The 19926-nt window shown below is 47.7% G+C and overlaps 1 protein-coding gene across 1 annotated transcript in view; it reads left to right on the forward strand.

Annotated features, from left to right (window-relative positions):
• sgcz (sarcoglycan zeta) overlaps positions 1–19926 on the forward strand; it is a gene marked incomplete at both ends in the record, with an annotated part of 840223 nt that overhangs the window by 719289 nt on the left and 101008 nt on the right. The window contains one exon of the mRNA XM_084318679.1: positions 16211–16334. Within this exon, the coding sequence (XP_084174805.1) occupies positions 16211–16334 (124 nt within the window). The remainder of the gene's footprint in view (positions 1–16210; positions 16335–19926) is intronic.

Raw genomic sequence — 19926 nt, forward strand, 5'->3', positions numbered from 1 at the left:
GAGGGGGCTGTAGTCCTTGACCCCCGACCTCCTGAAGTCCACAATCATCTCTTTTGTTTTGCTGACGTTCAGGGAGAGGCAGTTCTCCTGACACCACTGTGACAGGTTCTCTACCTCTTCCAGGTAGGCCCTTTCGTCGTTGGCAGAGATCAGGCCCACCACTACTGTGTCATCAGCAAATTTGATGATGGTGTTGTTGTTCCGCTGTGCTACGCAGTCATGTGTGTACAGGGAGTAGAGGAGGGGGCTCAGAACACAGCCCTGGGGGGCCCCTATGTTGAGCGTGATGGATGAGGAGGTGCAGTTGCCGGCTCTTACCACCTGGGGTCTGCCCGTCAGGAAGTCCAGGACCCACTGGCACAGGTCATAGTTCAAGCCCAGGTCCCTGAGCTTGGCTATGAGTTTGGAGGGGACTATGGTATTGAATGCTGAGCTGTAGTCGATGAACAGCATTCTCACATAGTTCCCCTGCCTCTTGTCCAGATGTGATGCTGCTGTGTGCAGCACATGGGCTATGGCGTCCTCCGTGGACCTGTTGGGGCGATATGCAAATTGCAGAGGGTCCAGGTTGATGGGGAGGGAGGAACAGATGTAGCCCTTCACTAGCTTCTCAAAGCACTTCATGGCTATGGAGGTGAGGGCTACAGGGCGGTAGTCGTTGAGGCAAGCGGGCGTAGATTTTTTGGGTACAGGGATGATGGTGGACTTCTTCAGACAGGTGGGGATGACGGCCTGTTCCAAGGACAGGTTGAAGATGTCAGTGAATACCGGGGCCAGTTCGTCGGCACAGACTTTTAGGACGCGGCCGGGGATGCCGTCCGGTCCTGCTGCCTTCCTGATATCCACTTTTTTAAAGATCCGTCTCACCTCATGCTCTGTTACCCTGAACACTGAGTCTCCATCAGCAGACCCCCCCCCCCCATTGCCGTGGTTTGTAGGCTGGTGTTGTTGTTCACAGCCTCAAACCTCGCATAGAAGGAGTTGAGATCATTTGCTAAGGAGATGTCACTGTTCAGTTTGAGGGGGGTTCCTTTGTAGTCTGTCATTGTTCTGAGGCCCTGCCACATGCCTCTAGAGTCAGCCTGTTCAAACTGAAGTTCAACTTTATCCCTGTAACGCCGTTTTGCCTCTATTACTGCTCTCCTGACGTTGTATCTTGCCATCTTGTGTTCTTCCATGTTGCCTGTCACCAGCCGGTGTTGTATGCTGATGTGCGCACTTTCAGAGCCTCACGGACGGATTTGTCTACCCAGGGCTTTTGATTTGGGTAGATATTAATTTTGGTGGTGGGGATTATTACTTCTACCTGAGTACAGACATAGTCAATCACCGTTTCGGTGTATTCGTTAATATTGGCTGTGTTATCACGGAATACACTCCATTCTGTGCTTCCCAGCACTGCTTGGAGTGACTCCACTGACGTCACGGCCCAACGCTTAACCTCTCGCGAGACCACCGGCGTTCGCTTGAGACTCTGTTTGTACTTAGGCAAAAGGAAAATGGCGGCGTGATCGCTTTTACCGAATGGACTAAGAGCCTGTGACTTGTACCCATTCTTAAATTGCGAGTATACATGGTCTAATATGTTCTCGCCTCTGGTGGGACAGGTCACATGCTGATAGAAATTCGGCAGCACCTTTTTAAGACGCGCGCTGTTGAAATCCCCCAAGACCAAAATGGCAGCGTCAACATTAGCTGCTTGGAGTTTGTTTACCTCGTCGTGAAGTTTTGAAAGTGCGACCTCAGTGTTCGCGTGTGGTGGAATGTACACTCCGATGAGGATGATGGACGTTAACTCTCTTGGGAGGAAGAAGGGTCGACATTTTATCGTGATAAACTCCAGGTCTGGGGAGCAGTGGTTAGACATTTCCTTTGTGTTGCCTACATCGCACCACTCCTTGTTTATCATGAAGGCAATGCCGCCTCCTTTCTTCTTTAATGACTCTAATGCCGTCCGGTCTTTGCGTAGAACGAAGAAGTGGTCTGCCGGTTCTATTGCATGATTCGGGACATCTGGACTCAGCCAAGTTTCTGTGAAACAGAGGACGTTACAATCCCGAATGTCCCTCTGGAATTGGATCCTTGCTCTGATGTCGTCCAATTTGTTTCCTATCGATTGCACATTGGCCAACAATATGCTGGGCAATGTGGTTCTGTGTCGTTTGGACCTCAGTCTGTTCCGGACCCCGGCTCTCTTTCCTCGTCTTCGCGGCGGCTTCTTGGCGTCTTGGCCATGGCCGGCATAACAAAGGATCTCGGCGGGCCATTTCTGCTGTTCAGCGATCCGATCCAGAGAGCGATCCAAACGGTAAGTTTTTCTTAATCCAATGTCAATGATTGACTGACGGTCATACACATATAATGCACCAACAGTTGGTGCAAATAAAACTCCTAATACTATAAAAATTAACAAAATAAAGCACAGTCTCGTCGGAGCGATCAGAAAGGCAGCCATCAGAGCGGCGCCAGTTTCTTATATTGAGTGGTTAGAGGCGGTGTAGAGAGGTTAGAGACGGTGTAGAGACGGTGTAGAGAGGCTAGAGACGGTGTAGAGAGGTTAGAGACGGTGTAGAGAGGTTAGAGACGGTGTAGAGAGGTTAGAGACGGTGTAAAGGTTAGAGACGGTGTAGAGAGGTTAGAGACGGTGTAGAGAGGTTAGAGACAGTGTAGAGAGGTTAGAGACGGTGTAGAGAGGTTAGAGACGGTGTATAGAGATTAGAGATGGTGTGTAGAGGTTAGAGACGGTGTAGAGAGGTTAGAGACGGTGTAGAGAGGTTAGAGACGGTGTAGAGAGGCTAGAGACGGTGTAGAGAGGTTAGAGACGGTGTAGAGAGATTAGAGATGGTGTAGAGAGGTCAGAGACGTGTAGAGAGGTTAGAGACAGTGTAGAGAGGTTAGAGACGGTGTAGAGAGGTTAGAGACGGTGTAGAGAGGTTAGAGACGGTGTAGAGAGATTAGAGATGGTGTGTAGAGGTTAGATACGGTGTAGAGAGGTTAGAGACGGTGTAGAGAGGTTAGAGACGGTGTAGAGAGGCTAGAGACGGTGTAGAGAGGTTAGAGACGGTGTAGAGAGATTAGAGATGGTGTAGAGAGGTCAGAGACGTGTAGAGAGGTTAGAGACAGTGTAGAGGTTAGAGACGGAGTAGAGAGGTTAGCGACGGTGTAGAGAGGTTAGAGACGGTGTAGAGGTTAGAGGCGTGTAGAGAGGTTAGATGCATGTAGAGAGGTTAGAGACGGTGTAGAGAGGTTAGAGACGGTGTAGAGAGATTAGAGATGGTGTGTAGAGGTTAGAGACAGTGTAGAGGTTAGAGACGGTGTAGAGAGGTTAGAGACAGTGTAAAGGTTAGAGACGGTGTAGAGAGGTTAGAGACGTGTAGAGACGGTGTAGAGAGGTTAGAGACTGTGTAGAGAGGTTAGAGACGGTGTACAGAGATTAGAGACGGTGTAGAGGGGTTAGAGATGGTGTATAGAGGTCAGAGACGTGTAGAGAGGCTAGAGACGGTGTAGAGGTTAGAGACGGTGTAGAGAGGTTAGAGACGTGTAGAGAGGTTAGAGACTGTGTAGAGGTTAGAGACGGTGTAGAGAGGTTAGAGGCGGTGTAGAGAGGTTAGAGACGGTGTAGAGACGTGTAGAGAGGCTAGAGACGGTGTAGAGAGGTTAGAGACGGTGTAGAGACATTAGAGACGGTGTGTAGAGGTCAGAGACGTGTAGAGAGGTTAGAGACGGTGTAGAGAGGTTAGAGACGGTGTAGAGAGGTTAGAGGTGTGTAGAGAGGTTAGAGACAGTGTAGAGAGGTTAGAGACGGTGTAAAGGATAGAGGCGTGTAGAGAGGTTAGAGACGGTGTAGAGAGGTTAGAGGCGGTGTAGAGAGGTTAGAGATGGTGTAGAGAGGTTAGAGACGGTGTAGAGAAGTTAGAGACAGTGTAGAGAGGTTAGAGATCGTGTAGAGAAGTTAGAGACGGTGTAGAGAGGTTAGAGACCGTGTAGAGAGGTTAGAGACGGTGTAGAGAGGTTAGAGACAGTGTAGAGATATTAGAGACGGTGTAGAGAGATTAGAGACGGTGTAGAGAGGTTAGAGATGGTGTAGAGGTTAGAGACGGTGTAGAGAGGTTAGAGACGGTGTAAAGGTTAGAGACGGTGTATAGAGGTTAGAGACGTGTAGAGAGGTTAGAGACGTGTAGAGACGGTGTAGAGAGTTTAGAGACTGTGTAGAGAGGCTAGAGATGGTGTAGAGAGGTTAGAGAAGGTGTAGACGTCAGAGACGTGTAGAGAGGTTAGAGACTGTGTAGAGAGGTTAGAGACGGTGTAGAGAGGTTAGATACGGTGTAGAGAGGTTAGAGACGGTGTATAAGATGGTGTAGAGAGGCTAGAGATGGTGTATAGAGGTCAGAGACGTGTAGGGAGGTTAGAGACGGTGTAGAGAGGTTAGAGGCGGTGTAGAGAGGTTAGAGATGGTGTAGAGACGGTGTAGAGAGGCTAGAGACGGTGTAGAGAGGTTAGAGACGGTGTAGAGAGATTAGAGACGGTGTAGAGAGATTAGAGACAGTGTGTAGAGGTCAGAGACGTGTAGAGAGGTTAGAGACGGTGTAGAGAGGCTAGAGACGGTGTAGAGAGGTTAGAGACGGTGTAGAGAGGCTAGAGACGGTGTAAAGGTTAGAGGTGTGTAGAGAGATTAGAGATGGTGTAGAGAGGTTAGAGACAGTGTAGAGAGGTTAGAGACGGTGTAGAGGTTAGAGACGGTGTAGAGAGGCTAGAGATGTGTAAAGAGGTTAGAGACGGTGTAGAGTGGTTAGAGGCAGTGTAGAGAGGTTAGAGACGGTGTAGAGAGGTTAGAGACGGTGTAGATAGGTTAGAGACGGTGTAGAGACGGTGTAGAGAGGCTAGAGACGGTGTAGAGAGGTTAGAGACGGTGTAGAGAGGTTAGAGACGGTGTAGAGAGGTTAGAGACGGTGTAAAGGTTAGAGACGGTGTAGAGAGGTTAGAGACGGTGTAGAGAGGTTAGAGACAGTGTAGAGAGGTTAGAGACGGTGTAGAGAGGTTAGAGACGGTGTAGAGAGATTAGAGATGGTGTGTAGAGGTTAGAGACGGTGTAGAGAGGTTAGAGACAGTGTAGAGAGGTTAGAGACGGTGTAGAGAGGCTAGAGACGGTGTAGAGAGGTTAGAGACGGTGTAGAGAGATTAGAGATGGTGTAGATAGGTCAGAGACGTGTAGAGAGGTTAGAGACAGTGTAGAGGTTAGAGACGGTGTAGAGAGGTTAGAGACGGTGTAGAGAGGTTAGAGACGGTGTAGAGAGATTAGAGATGGTGTGTAGAGGTTAGAGACGGTGTAGAGAGGTTAGAGACGGTGTAGAGAGGTTAGAGACGGTGTAGAGAGGCTAGAGACGGTGTAGAGAGGTTAGAGACGGTGTAGAGAGATTAGAGATGGTGTAGAGAGGTCAGAGACGTGTAGAGAGGTTAGAGACAGTGTAGAGGTTAGAGACGGTGTAGAGAGGTTAGAGACGTGTAGAGAGGTTAGAGACAGTGTAGAGGTTAGAGACGGTGTAGAGAGGTTAGCGACGGTGTAGAGAGGTTAGAGACGGTGTAGAGGTTAGAGGCGTGTAGAGAGGTTAGATGCATGTAGAGAGGTTAGAGATGGTGTAGAGAGGTTAGAGACGGTGTAGATAGATTAGAGACGGTGTGTAGAGGTTAGAGACAGTGTAGAGGTTAGAGACGGTGTAGAGAGGTTAGAGACAGTGTAAAGGTTAGAGACGGTGTAGAGAGGTTAGAGACGTGTAGAGACGGTGTAGAGAGGTTAGAGACTGTGTAGAGAGGTTAGAGATGGTGTACAGAGATTAGAGATGGTGTAGAGGGGTTAGAGATGGTGTATAGAGGTCAGAGACGTGTAGAGAGGCTAGAGACGGTTTAGAGGTTAGAGACGGTGTAGAGAGGTTAGAGACGTATAGAGAGGTTAGAGACTGTGTAGAGGTTAGAGACGGTGTAGAGAGGTTAGAGGCGGTGTAGAGAGGTTAGAGACGGTGTAGAGACGTGTAGAGAGGCTAGAGACGGTGTAGAGAGGTTAGAGACGGTGTAGAGAGATTAGAGGTGGTGTGTAGAGGTCAGAGACGTGTAGAGAGGTTAGAGACGGTGTAGAGAGGTTAGAGACGGTGTAGAGAGGTTAGAGGTGTGTAGAGAGGTTAGAGACAGTGTAGAGAGGTTAGAGACGGTGTAAAGGTTAGAGGCGTGTAGAGAGGTTAGAGACGGTGTAGAGAGGTTAGAGACGGTGTAGAGAGGTTAGAGATGGTGTAGAGAGGTTAGAGACGGTGTAGAGAAGTTAGAGACAGTGTAGAGAGGTTAGAGACGGTGTAGAGAGGTTAGAGACAGTGTAGAGATATTAGAGACGGTGTAGAGAGATTAGAGACGGTGTGTAGAGGTTAGAGATGGTGTAGAGAGGTTAGTGACGGTGTAGAGGTTATAGACGGTGTAGAGAGGTTAGAGACGGTGTAAAGGTTAGAGACGGTGTAGAGAGGTTAGAGACGTGTAGAGAGGTTAGAGACGTGTAGAGACGGTGTAGAGAGTTTAGAGACTGTGTAGAGAGGCTAGAGATGGTGTAGAGAGGTTAGAGACGGTGTAGACGTCAGAGACGTGTAGAGAGGTTAGAGACTGTGTAGAGAGGTTAGAGACGGTGTAGAGAGGTTAGATACGGTGTAGAGAGGTTAGAGACGGTGTATAAGATGGTGTAGAGAGGCTAGAGATGGTGTATAGAGGTCAGAGACATGTAGGGAGGTTAGAGACGGTGTAGAGAGGTTAGAGACGGTGTAGAGAGGTTAGAGACGGTGTAGAGACGGTGTAGAGAGGCTAGAGACGGTGTAGAGAGGTTAGAGACGGTGTAGAGAGATTAGAGACGGTGTAGAGAGATTAGAGACAGTGTGTAGAGGTCAGAGACGTGTAGAGAGGTTAGAGATGGTGTAGAGAGGCTAGAGACGGTGTAGAGAGGTTAGAGACGGTGTAGAGAGGCTAGAGACGGTGTAAAGGTTAGAGGTGTGTAGAGAGATTAGAGATGGTGTAGAGAGGTTAGAGACGGTGTAGAGAGGTTAGAGACGGTGTAGAGGTTAGAGACGGTGTAGAGAGGTTATAGACTGTGTAGAGAGGCTAGAGACGTGTAGAGAGGTTAGAGACGGTGTAGAGGTTAGAGACGGTGTAGAGAGGTTAGAGACGGTGTAGAGAGGTTAGAGACGTGTAGAGAGGTTAGAGACGTTTAGAGAGGTTAGAGGCGTGTATAGACTGTGTAGAGAGGCTAGAGACGGTGTAGAGGTTAGAGACGGTGTAGAGGTTAGAGACGGTGTAGAGAGGTTACATACATGTAGAGAGGTTACATACGTGTAGAGAGGCTAGAGATGGTGTATAGAGGTCAGATACGGTGTAGAGAGATTAGAGACTGTGTAGAGAGATTAGAGACTGTGTAGAGACGGTGTATAGAGGTTAGAGACGGTGTAGAGGTTAGAGACTGTGTATAGAGGTTAGAGACGGTGTAGAGGTTAGAGACGGTGTAGAGAGGTTAGAGACGGTGTAGAGAGGTTAGAGAATGTGTAGAGAGGTTAGAGACGGTGTATAGAGGTCAGAGACGTGTAGAGAGGTTAGAGACGGTGTATAAGATGGTGTAGAGAGGCTAGAGATGGTGTATAGAGGTTAGAGAAGGTGTAGACGTCAGAGACGTGTAGAGAGGTTAGAGACTGTGTAGAGAGGTTAGAGACGGTGTAGAGAGGTTAGATACGGTGTAGAGAGGTTAGAGACGGTGTATAAGATGGTGTAGAGAGGCTAGAGATGGTGTATAGAGGTCAGAGACGTGTAGGGAGGTTAGAGACGGTGTATAGAGGTCAGAGACGTGTAGAGAGGTTAGAGACGGTGTATAAGATGGTGTAGAGAGGCTAGAGATGGTGTAGAGACGGTGTAGAGAGGCTAGAGACGGTGTAGAGAGGTTAGAGACGGTGTAGAGAGATTAGAGACGGTGTAGAGAGATTAGAGACAGTGTGTAGAGGTCAGAGACGTGTAGAGAGGTTAGAGACGGTGTAGAGAGGCTAGAGACGGTGTAGAGAGGTTAGAGACGGTGTAGAGAGGCTAGAGACGGTGTAAAGGTTAGAGGTGTGTAGAGAGATTAGAGATGGTGTAGAGAGGTTAGAGACAGTGTAGAGAGGTTAGAGACGGTGTAGAGGTTAGAGACGGTGTAGAGAGGCTAGAGATGTGTAAAGAGGTTAGAGACGGTGTAGAGTGGTTAGAGGCAGTGTAGAGAGGTTAGAGACGGTGTAGAGAGGTTAGAGACGGTGTAGAGAGGTTAGAGACGGTGTAGAGACGGTGTAGAGAGGCTAGAGACGGTGTAGAGAGGTTAGAGACGGTGTAGAGAGGTTAGAGAAGGTGTAGAGAGATTAGAGATGGTGTGTAGAGGTTAGAGACGGTGTAGAGAGGTTAGAGACAGTGTAGAGAGGTTAGAGACGGTGTAGAGAGGCTAGAGACGGTGTAGAGAGGTTAGAGACGGTGTAGAGAGATTAGAGATGGTGTAGAGAGGTCAGAGACGTGTAGAGAGGTTAGAGACAGTGTAGAGGTTAGAGACGGTGTAGAGAGGTTAGAGACGGTGTAGAGAGGTTAGAGACGGTGTAGAGAGGTTAGAGACGGTGTAGAGAGATTAGAGATGGTGTGTAGAGGTTAGAGACGGTGTAGAGAGGTTAGAGACGGTGTAGAGAGGTTAGAGACGGTGTAGAGAGGCTAGAGACGGTGTAGAGAGGTTAGAGACGGTGTAGAGAGATTAGAGATGGTGTAGAGAGGTCAGAGACGTGTAGAGAGGTTAGAGACAGTGTAGAGGTTAGAGACGGTGTAGAGAGGTTAGAGACGTGTAGAGAGGTTAGAGACAGTGTAGAGGTTAGAGACGGTGTAGAGAGGTTAGAGACGGTGTAGAGACGTGTAGAGAGGCTAGAGACGGTGTAGAGAGGTTAGAGACGGTGTAGAGAGATTAGAGGTGGTGTGTAGAGGTCAGAGACGTGTAGAGAGGTTAGAGACGGTGTAGAGAGGTTAGAGACGGTGTAGAGAGGTTAGAGGTGTGTAGAGAGGTTAGAGACAGTGTAGAGAGGTTAGAGACGGTGTAAAGGTTAGAGGCGTGTAGAGAGGTTAGAGACGGTGTAGAGAGGTTAGAGACGGTGTAGAGAGGTTAGAGATGGTGTAGAGAGGTTAGAGACGGTGTAGAGAAGTTAGAGACAGTGTAGAGAGGTTAGAGACCGTGTAGAGAAGTTAGAGACGGTGTAGAGAGGTTAGAGACCGTGTATAGAGGTTAGAGACGGTGTAGAGAGGTTAGAGACAGTGTAGAGATATTAGAGACGGTGTAGAGAGATTAGAGACGGTGTGTAGAGGTTAGAGACGGTGTAGAGAGGTTAGAGACGGTGTAGAGGTTAGAGACGGTGTAGAGAGGTTAGAGACGGTGTAAAGGTTAGAGACGGTGTAGAGAGGTTAGAGACGTGTAGAGAGGTTAGAGACGTGTAGAGATGGTGTAGAGAGTTTAGAGACTGTGTAAAGAGGCTAGAGATGGTGTAGAGAGGTTAGAGACGGTGTAGACGTCAGGGACGTGTAGAGATGTTAGAGACTGTGTAGAGAGGTTAGAGACGGTGTAGAGAGGTTAGATACAGTGTAGAGAGGTTAGAGACGGTGTATAAGATGGTGTAGAGAGGCTAGAGATGGTGTATAGAGGTCAGAGACATGTAGGGAGGTTAGAGACGGTGTAGAGAGGTTAGAGACGGTGTAGAGCGGTTAGAGACGGTGTAGAGACGGTGTAGAGAGGCTAGAGACGGTGTAGAGAGGTTAGAGACGGTGTAGAGAGATTAGAGACGGTGTAGAGAGATTAGAGACAGTGTGTAGAGGTCAGAGACGTGTAGAGAGGTTAGAGACGGTGTAGAGAGGCTAGAGACGGTGTAGAGAGGTTAGAGACGGTGTAGAGAGGCTAGAGACGGTGTAAAGGTTAGAGGTGTGTAGAGAGATTAGAGATGGTGTAGAGAGGTTAGAGACGGTGTAGAGAGGTTAGAGACGGTGTAGAGGTTAGAGACGGTGTAGAGAGGTTATAGACTGTGTAGAGAGGCTAGAGACGTGTAGAGAGGTTAGAGACGGTGTAGAGGTTAGAGACGGTGTAGAGAGGTTAGAGACGGTGTAGAGAGGTTAGAGACGTGTAGAGAGGTTAGAGACGTTTAGAGAGGTTAGAGGCGTGTATAGACGGTGTAGAGAGGCTAGAGACGGTGTAGAGGTTAGAGACGGTGTAGAGGTTAGAGACGGTGTAGAGAGGTTAGAGACGGTGTATAAGATGGTGTAGAGAGGCTAGAGATGGTGTATAGAGGTCAGAGACATGTAGGGAGGTTAGAGACGGTGTAGAGAGGTTAGAGACGGTGTAGAGAGGTTAGAGACGGTGTAGAGACGGTGTAGAGAGGCTAGAGACGGTGTAGAGAGGTTAGAGACGGTGTAGAGAGATTAGAGACGGTGTAGAGAGATTAGAGACAGTGTGTAGAGGTCAGAGACGTGTAGAGAGGTTAGAGACGGTGTAGAGAGGCTAGAGACGGTGTAGAGAGGTTAGAGACGGTGTAGAGAGGCTAGAGACGGTGTAAAGGTTAGAGGTGTGTAGAGAGATTAGAGATGGTGTAGAGAGGTTAGAGACGGTGTAGAGAGGTTAGAGACGGTGTAGAGGTTAGAGACGGTGTAGAGAGGTTATAGACTGTGTAGAGAGGCTAGAGACGTGTAGAGAGGTTAGAGACGGTGTAGAGGTTAGAGACGGTGTAGAGAGGTTAGAGACGGTGTAGAGAGGTTAGAGACGTGTAGAGAGGTTAGAGACGTTTAGAGAGGTTAGAGGCGTGTATAGACGGTGTAGAGAGGCTAGAGACGGTGTAGAGGTTAGAGACGGTGTAGAGGTTAGAGACGGTGTAGAGAGGTTACATACATGTAGAGAGGTTACATACGTGTAGAGAGGCTAGAGATGGTGTATAGAGGTCAGATACGGTGTAGAGAGATTAGAGACTGTATAGAGAGATTAGAGACTGTGTAGAGACGGTGTATAGAGGTTAGAGACGGTGTAGAGGTTAGAGACTGTGTATAGAGGTTAGAGACGGTGTAGAGGTTAGAGACGGTGTAGAGAGGTTAGAGACGGTGTAGAGAGGTTAGAGAATGTGTAGAGAGGTTAGAGACGGTGTATAGAGGTCAGAGACGTGTAGAGAGGTTAGAGACGGTGTATAGAGGTCAGAGACGTGTAGAGAGGTTAGAGACGGTGTATAGAGGTTAGAGATAGTGTAGAGAGGTTAGAGACGGTGTAGAGATGTTAGAGACGGTGTAGAGAGGTTAGAGATGGTGTAGAGAGGTTAGAGACGGTGTAGAGAGGTTAGAGACAGTGTAGAGAGGTTAGAGACGGTGTAGAGAGGTTAGAGACGGTGTAGAGAGGTTAGAGACAGTGTAGAGAGGCTAGAGACGGTGTAGAGAGGTTAGAGACGGTGTAGAGAGGTTAGAGACGGTGTAGAGACGGTGTAGAGAGGTTAGAGACAGTGCAGAGAGGTTAGAGACGTTGTAGAGAGGTTAGAGAAGGTGTAGAGAGGTTAGAGACGGTGTAGAGAGGTTAGAGACAGTGTAGAGGTTAGAGACGGTGTAGAGATGTTAGAGACGGTGTAGAGATGTTAGAGGCGGTGTAGAGAGGTTAGAGACGGTGTAGAGAGGTTAGAGACGGTGTAGAAAGGTTAGAGACGGTGTAGAGAGGTTAGAGGCAGTGTAGAGAGGTTAGATACGGTGTAGAGATGTTAGAGACGGTGTAGAGATGTTACAGGCGGTGTAGAGAGGTTAGAGACAGTGTAGAGAGGTTAGAGACGGTGTAGAGGTTAGAGACAGTGTAGAGAGGTTAGCGACGGTGTAGAGGTTAGAGAGAGTGTAAAGATGGTGTAGAGGTTAGAGACGATGCAGAGAGGTTAGAGGCGGTGTAGAGAGGTTAGAGACGGTGTAGAGACGGTGTAGAGAGGTTAGAGAGTGTAGAGACAGTGTAGAGAGATTAGAGACGGTGTAGAGATGTTAGAGGCGGTGTAGAGAGGTTAGAGACGGTGTAGAGAGGTTAGAGACGGTGTAGAGAGGTTAGCGACGGTGTAGAGGTTAGATAGAGTGTAGAGACGGTGTAGAGAGGTTAGAGACAGTGTAGAGAGGTTAGAGACGGTGTAGAGAGGTTAGCGACGGTGTAGAGGTTAGAGAGAGTGTAGAGACTGTGTAGAGGTTAGAGAGAGTGTAGAGATGTTAGCGACGGTGTAGAGGTTAGAGAGAGTGTAGAGAGGTTAGCGACGGTGTAGAGGTTAGAGAGAGTGTAGAGACGGTGTAGAGGTTAGAGACGGTGTAGAGAGGTTAGCGACGGTGTAGAGGTTAGAGAGAGTGTAGAGACGGTGTAGAGAGGTTAAATACAGTGTAAAGACGGTGTAGAGGTTAGAGACGATGCAGAGAGGTTAGAGGCGGTGTAGAGAGGTTAGATACGGTGTAGAGACGGTGTAGAGCGGTTAGAGAGAGTGTAGAGCCCGAGTATCAATAGTTAAGATGGATGTTTTACCTAGAATCAACTTCTTCAGCTCAATGCTAACGTTACCCCCCCCCCCCCCTGCTGGTTACTGGAAAAAATGTCACTCCGCCGCATATAAATTTATTTGGAACAACAAACCTCCACGAATTAAAAGATCCACAGCACAGAGAAACAAAGCCGACGGAGGTTTAGCATTTCCAGACTTCTACCACTATTTTAAAGCATTCGCTTTAAGACCACTGATCACCTGGTTTGATTCTCAAGCATCTGTATCCTGGAGAACATTAGAAGAAAACATAGTGGCACCACAGAGCCTGCAGGATGTAGTATATACCAACTTATCAATTAAGCAATGCAACTTGAAATTTGGCCCTCTTATTACCAGTGGTGTGCTAGTTACTGAAAAATAGTAACTCAGTTACTTTACTAGTTACTTCATTTCAAAGTAACTTCGTTACTGTACTAGTTACTTACACCCAAAAGTAATGAGTTACTGTGAAAGGTAACTATTTAGTTATTTAAAAAAAAAAAAGAAAAAAAAAAGATTGCTCCCGAGTCCCATGCCCATGAAGGAACAGCCTTGATGTCGCCGGAGCGTTTCATTATAACCATTATAATTCAAGGGTACTACGATTATGCGTGCACCTCATGGTACCAAAGCACCTCAAAGGCGCTTAAAACAAAATTACAAACATCACAAAACAAACTGGTCAGACTACTACTTGACCTGAACCCCAGAACCCACCTCACCCCTGCCCACTTTGACAACCTAGGATGGCTTAGAGTAGATGACAGAGTACAGCAACTTGCAATGGGCCTGGTCTACAAGATACACTATACGACCGGGGTACACATGTACATGTCAAAATACTTCCCAAAGGTCAGTGAATACCACAACCACTACACCAGAGGAAGCTCAACAAATCATGTAAAACCCAGATTCGGCTCAAACAAGGGACTAAACACGTTTCGCAATTATGCCACAACAATGTGGAAAGCCCTACCCAAAGCTAGGGGTAACAGTACTGTATATTTGAATACCGTTTGTCACAAATGTATCAGTACTAAATACCTATATGTCCCTATGCCATAAATGTCATGTATGTTGTGTATGTCATAAATGTCTATATGAATTGAAAATGGGGGACCCTGATGGAAACAAGACAAACGTCTTTCTCAGGTCTGCATCCCCTTAACAATTGTATGTATTGAGCCATACTGTATTGTACCCATTCTGCAATCTGTTAAATAAAGTTTTCATTCATTCATTCATTCATTCATTCATTCATTCATTCATTCATTCATTCATTCATTCATTCATTCACCATCTTGCAAGTTGCAACGTTGTTTAAGATATCAATCAAAGCATTGCAACGTTAGAATAGTTAGGATATCAATTGTGCATGAAAGGACTATATTTATATTGTTTGATTAGTATTATGAGATTCCCTGGCAGATTTCGTACAGTCAAAATCCGTTGATCAACTTGAGTTTCAGTAAACACATTGCACTCACCAAAGTCTGCGGTGGTCGAGATGTAGTAGCGTTAGTCCAGTTGACTCCAGCAGCGCCTCAAACGTGTTCTTTATCTCGTTTCCATGTTGTATATTAATTATCTCTCCAAGTAGTTGCTAAATGGTTTGTTAGTTCGTTTCGTTTTGTTTTGTTTACAATAGAGAGGGTCTATTTCTTTCCGTAGCCGCATTTCTGGTTTGCGCATTTCTGATTGGCCAGTGGCCACTGACTGACGCTCTCTGGTCAGAGAACGTCAGAGAACGTCAGTCAGTGGCCAATCAGAAATGTGAAAACCAGAAATTGCGCTACGGAAAGAAATAGACGCTCTCTATTGTAAACAAAACAAACTCAGGCGAAATCAAACGGAGTTAGGAGGACGCTCGCTATGAATCTACATAAAAAGAACGCAGTAACGAACTAACAAACCATTTAGTAACGGTAACAGCGTTACTGAATTTAAAAAGTAATGCGTTAGAGTACTAGAACGGCAAAAAGTAACTTTGTTACTGTAACGCGTTACTTTGTAACGCGTTAGTCCCAACACTGCTTATTACACATGTGATCCGGATATGGCGTGACACACAGACAAAATGTACTAACCAACATAAATGGCATAGACACTCTCCCATATTTAATAACAATGCACTCCTTATTGCACAACGACCTATCAGATTTCCCAAATGGGAAAAGAATGGCATACATACATTGGGAGATATCTTCAACAACCAGGGTTTCTGTAGCTATCAAGATATACATAACAAATGTAACCTCACCAGTTCCACATATTATTTCTATAGACAGTTATTAGCATGTTTGAAGGCTCATGGAGTCCCATTAAATGTACCACTTGAGCACCACAGATATCACAAATTATTTTATGAAATCGAGAGGATTTGTCTCGGACTTTTACCGTCACTTACTTACGTCTTCGTATGAAGTCCTTCCCCTAGACTTAGTTTGGAGGAAGGATATACCAGACTTGGAAGTAGATTTTGATTGGGCTGAAGTCTGGGCAAACGTTCGGCTATCGTCGCGTAACCCGGATCATCAACAGATTAATCTTAATTTTATTCATAGGACTTACCTAACTCCTATTCGACTGAACCGTATAGGGCTTAAACAAGACTCTCGATGTTCCTTATGTACAAACGGTGATAGTGGTACATTTATGCATATGTATTGGGAATGCCCGCCTGTTAAGATATTTTGGGAAGAAATAACCACACTATTATCAGGATTTTTATTTTTGACAATACCTGTAATGCCTTCTGTATTGTTGCTGAATGATGTCTCTCAGTTAACACACTCTGTACATGTAAAGAGGCTAATCTTGTCCGGTCTTACGGCTGCCAAAAAGCTAATAGCATCACGCTGGATTCAACCTGATAAAATGTGCCGGAGGGTATGGATTCTTACCTATCTTGATGTGATTTATCTAGAGATATCTACCACACGAATTCTAGGTGTTAATGAAGCCAGCATAGCAATCTGGTCAGAAGTGGTGGAGAGGATAAAGCATTATATGAACTTTTAATCCTTGGTATCAAACGGAATAATGGATGTATCCAAGGGGGGGGGGGGGGGGGGGAGCAAGAGCATTTATGTGTTGTATTGTATTGTAATTAATCTGTGTATATCTTTAATCTTTAATCTACATCTATTTTAATTAAAAAAACCGGGCTGTCATTATTGTTAGTATTATGTCGGTAATAGCCCTGTGATTTATAGTGGATTTCTACTGTAAATGTTTGTATGTCATGTCAAAAATATAAATAAAAAAATTTGTTCACAAAAAAAAAGAGAGAGTGTAGAGACAGTGTAGAGAGGTTAGAGACGGTGTAGAGGTTAGAGAGAGTGCAGAGAGGTTAGAGACAGTGTAGAGACGGTGTACAGAGGTTAGAGACGTTGTAGAGAGGTTAGATTAGTTAGGTTAGTTGCACAATGATTACACAGTATGTGTGTGTGTGCAGGTACCATGTGTGTAGATCTATCATTCATCACAATCAAACACCTAGACATTACAGCTCCACAGGCCTGATAGACATGCAATAACTGACGTGTGCCAAACGTGGGGGTCCTTGATGTGAGAAAGACCCCCTGCCTCTTTTCGCCAGTGAGGCACTGACGTTTACTGTTGGGTTTTTATTTCTGCCGCAGGTTGGAGTCCCCGACACGGACCCTGAGTCTAGAGGCTCCCAGGGGTGTGGAGGTCAGCGCCGGGGTAGGAGACTTCAAGGCCACCTGTCGGAAGGATCTGCTCTTGCATTCTTCAGAGGGAGAGGTATGAGACAACGGTTCTGTGTGTATTTGTGTGTCTATGTGTGTGAGTACATCTCACAGTGTGGAGACAGGATACCCTGGACCGACTCCATGACTACTGTAATGGAGTCCTGTCTGGTTACCCAGCAACACCCTGGACAGACTACTTGACTACTGTAATAGAGTCCTGTCTGGTTACCCAGCAACACCCTGGACAGACTCCTTGACTACTGTAATAGAGTCCTGTCTGGTTACCCAGAAACACCCTGGACAGGCTCCAGTATGTTCACCCCTACAGCCTCATCCACCGCCACTGGCTCCCGGTCAAGTCCTGTATCTCATACAAGATCCTCGTTCCTTACCTACAAATCCCTCCATGCCCCCTAGTACCTATCTGACCTCCTCCACCCCTACACCCCCTCCATGCCCCATAGTACCTATCTGACCTCCTCCACCCCTACACCACATCCATGCCCCCCAGTACCTATCAGACCTCCTCCACCCATACACCTCCTCCATGCCCCCCAGTACCTATCAGACCTCCTCCACCCCTACACCCCCCCATGCCCCCAGTACCTATCTGACCTCCTCCACCCCTCCACTCCCTCGATGCCCCATATTACCTATCTGACCTCCTCCACCCCTACACCCCATCCATGCCCCCCAGTACCTATCAGACCTCCTCCACCCATACACCTCCTCCATGCCCCCCAGTACCTATCAGACCTCCTCCACCCCTACACCCCCCCATGCCCCCAGTACCTATCTGACCTCCTCCACCCCTACACACCCTCCGTGCCCCCCAGTACCTATCTGACCTCCTCCACCCCTACACCCCCTCCATGCCCCATAGTACCTATCTGACCTCCTCCACCCCTACACCCCATCCATGCCCCCCAGTACCTATCAGACCTCCTCCACCCATACACCTCCTCCATGCCCCCCAGTACCTATCAGACCTCCTCCACCCCTACACCCCCCCATGCCCCCAGTACCTATCTGACCTCATCCACCCCTCCACTCCCTCGATGCCCCATAGTACCTATCTGACCTCCTCCACCCCTCCACCCCATCCATGCCCCTCAGTACCTATCAGACCTCCTCCACCCATACACCTCCTCCATGCCCCCTAGTACCTATCAGACCTCCTCCACCCCTACACCCCCCCATGCCCCCAGTACCTATCTGACCTCCTCCACCCCTCCACACCCTCCGTGCCCCCCAGTACCTATCTGACCTCCTCCACCCCTCCATGCCCCCCAGTACCTATCTGACCTCCTCCACCCATACACCCCCTCCATGCCCCCCAGTGCCTATCTGACCTCCTCCACCCCCTCCATGCCCCCCAGTACCTATCTGACCTCCTCCACCCCCTCCATGCCCCCCAGTCCCTATCTGACCTCCTCCACCCCCTCCATGCCCCCCAGTCCTTATCTGACCTCCTCCACCCCTACACCCCCTCCATGCCCCCCAGTACCTATCTGATCTCCTCCACCCCTACACCCCCTCCATGCCCCCCAGTACCTATCTGAGAGACACCAGTACAATGTTGGGGTGCGCTTCATTTAAGCCCCTTATTAGGGCTAATGAGCATCATCAATCCAGGCGACCTTGTCCTCCTTTTTCTCCTCCTTCTCTCATTCCCCTGTTCGCCTCCTCTTTTTATTTGGGGAAGAAAGTGACTTCATTAAAGCCGGTCTGATGAGGCTCCCTGTCATCGCTCCATGTGTGTGTGTGTGTGTGTGTGTGTGTGTGTGTGTGTGTGTGTGTGTGTGTGTGTGTGTGTGTGTGTGTGTGTGTGTGTGTGTGTGTGTGTGTGTGTGTGTGTGTGTGTGTGTGTGTGTGTGTGTGTGTGTGTGTGTGTGTGTGTGTGTGTGTGTGTGTGATTGTTAGCTTGTTATCTGGCTGTCAACCTATTTGCATCGCAGCCTGCCATGTTTGGTGGCCATCAGAGCGGAGTTTGTCATTATCTCCTGTGTGTGTGTGTGTGTGTGTGTGTGTGTGTGTGTGTGTGTGTGTGTGTGTGTGTGTGTGTGTGTGTGTGTGTGTGTGTGTGTGTGTGTGTGTGTGTGTGTGTGTGCGTGCGTGCGTGCGTGCGTGCGTGCGTGCGTGCGTGCGTGCGTGCGTGCGTGTGTGCGTGTGTGTGTGGCTGCCATGTTGCGTGTCCACCAGAGCGGAGTGTGTCATTAACTCGGTAATTAACAGAAGAATGGACCTCTCCTGCTGCAGTCGCCGTCACTGTCAGTCACACACAGACACACAGACACACAGACACACACACACACGATGACAGATAATAGGAGTCCATGGAGAGCAACAACAAAGTTGAAGACTCTCTCTCTCTCCTTTCTTTATTTTACGCTCCTCTAATCTTCTACGCCTTTCTTTCTTCTTTATCTATTATGTTCCGCTCGTCTCCTCCTCTTCTCTCCTCCTCCTCTTCTCTCCTCCTCCTCTTCTCTCCTCCTCCTCGGTGTCTGTCTTCTCTTCTCTCCTCCTCTTCTCTCCTCCTCCTCTGTGTCTGTCTCCTCTTCTCTCATCCTCTTCTCTACCCCTCTGGGTTTGTCTCTTCCACTCATGCCTCTCCTCCTCCTCTGTTTGTCTCCTCCACTCATGCCTCTCCTCCTCCTCCCTGCATCCCCTTATCTCCCCTGCTCTCTTCCATCCGATTGTTTACTTCTCTTCTCCCCTCCCGACCCATCCCCCTGTCTTCTCCTCTTTTTTGCTTCTCTCTTTCTCCCTCTCCCCTCTCCCGCCCTCTCCTCACCCCCTCTCTCGTCTTCCATGCCCCCTCTCCCATCCTCTCTTCTTTTTTTCTGCTTCTCTCTCCCTCTCTACTCTCTCCTTCCCCCTCTCCCACCCCATCCCATTCTGTCCTCCCCTTCTCTCTCCTATCCCATCCTCTCCTCCCCCTCTCTCTTCTCCCCCACTATCTCTTTCCTCCCTCTCTCTCTTCCCCCCTCTTTCTCATCCTCTCTCATCTGGAGTTTCATTCCATCTCTTAGTAAGTCAACCTATGTAATTAACTTCTTCTCAGCCCAGGCCATACATCATGCTGTCTGTCACTTCATGGATTCAAAGTGAGAACTTGTACTCTCACTCTCACTCTGTCTCTTAATTCTCTCAGACCGGAATTAAGAGGAAATCATGTGACCCAGGCTCATTGAAACATACCACAAACACATTACTACTGTTGTCATATGACCCAGGCTCATTGAAACATACCACAAACACATTACTACTGTTGTCATGTGACCCACTGACCCAGGCTCATTGAAACACAACACAAACACATTACTACTGTTGTATGACCCAGGCTCATTGAAACATACCACAAACACATTACTACTGTTGTCATATGACCCACTGACCCAGGCTCATTGAAACACAACACAAACACATTACTACTGTTGTATGACCCAGGCTCATTGAAACATACCACAAACACATTACTACTGTTGTCATATGACCCAGGCTCATTGAAACACAACACAAACACATTACTACTGTTGTCATATGACCCAGGCTTATTGAAACACAACACAAACACATTACTACTGTTGTCATATGACCCAGGCTCATTGAAACATACCACAAACACATTACTACTGTTG

The sequence above is a fragment of the Notolepis coatsorum genome (genome assembly GCF_963971535.1).
Source record: "Notolepis coatsorum genome assembly, chromosome: 7".
Classification (NCBI taxonomy): domain Eukaryota; kingdom Metazoa; phylum Chordata; class Actinopteri; order Aulopiformes; family Paralepididae; genus Notolepis; species Notolepis coatsorum.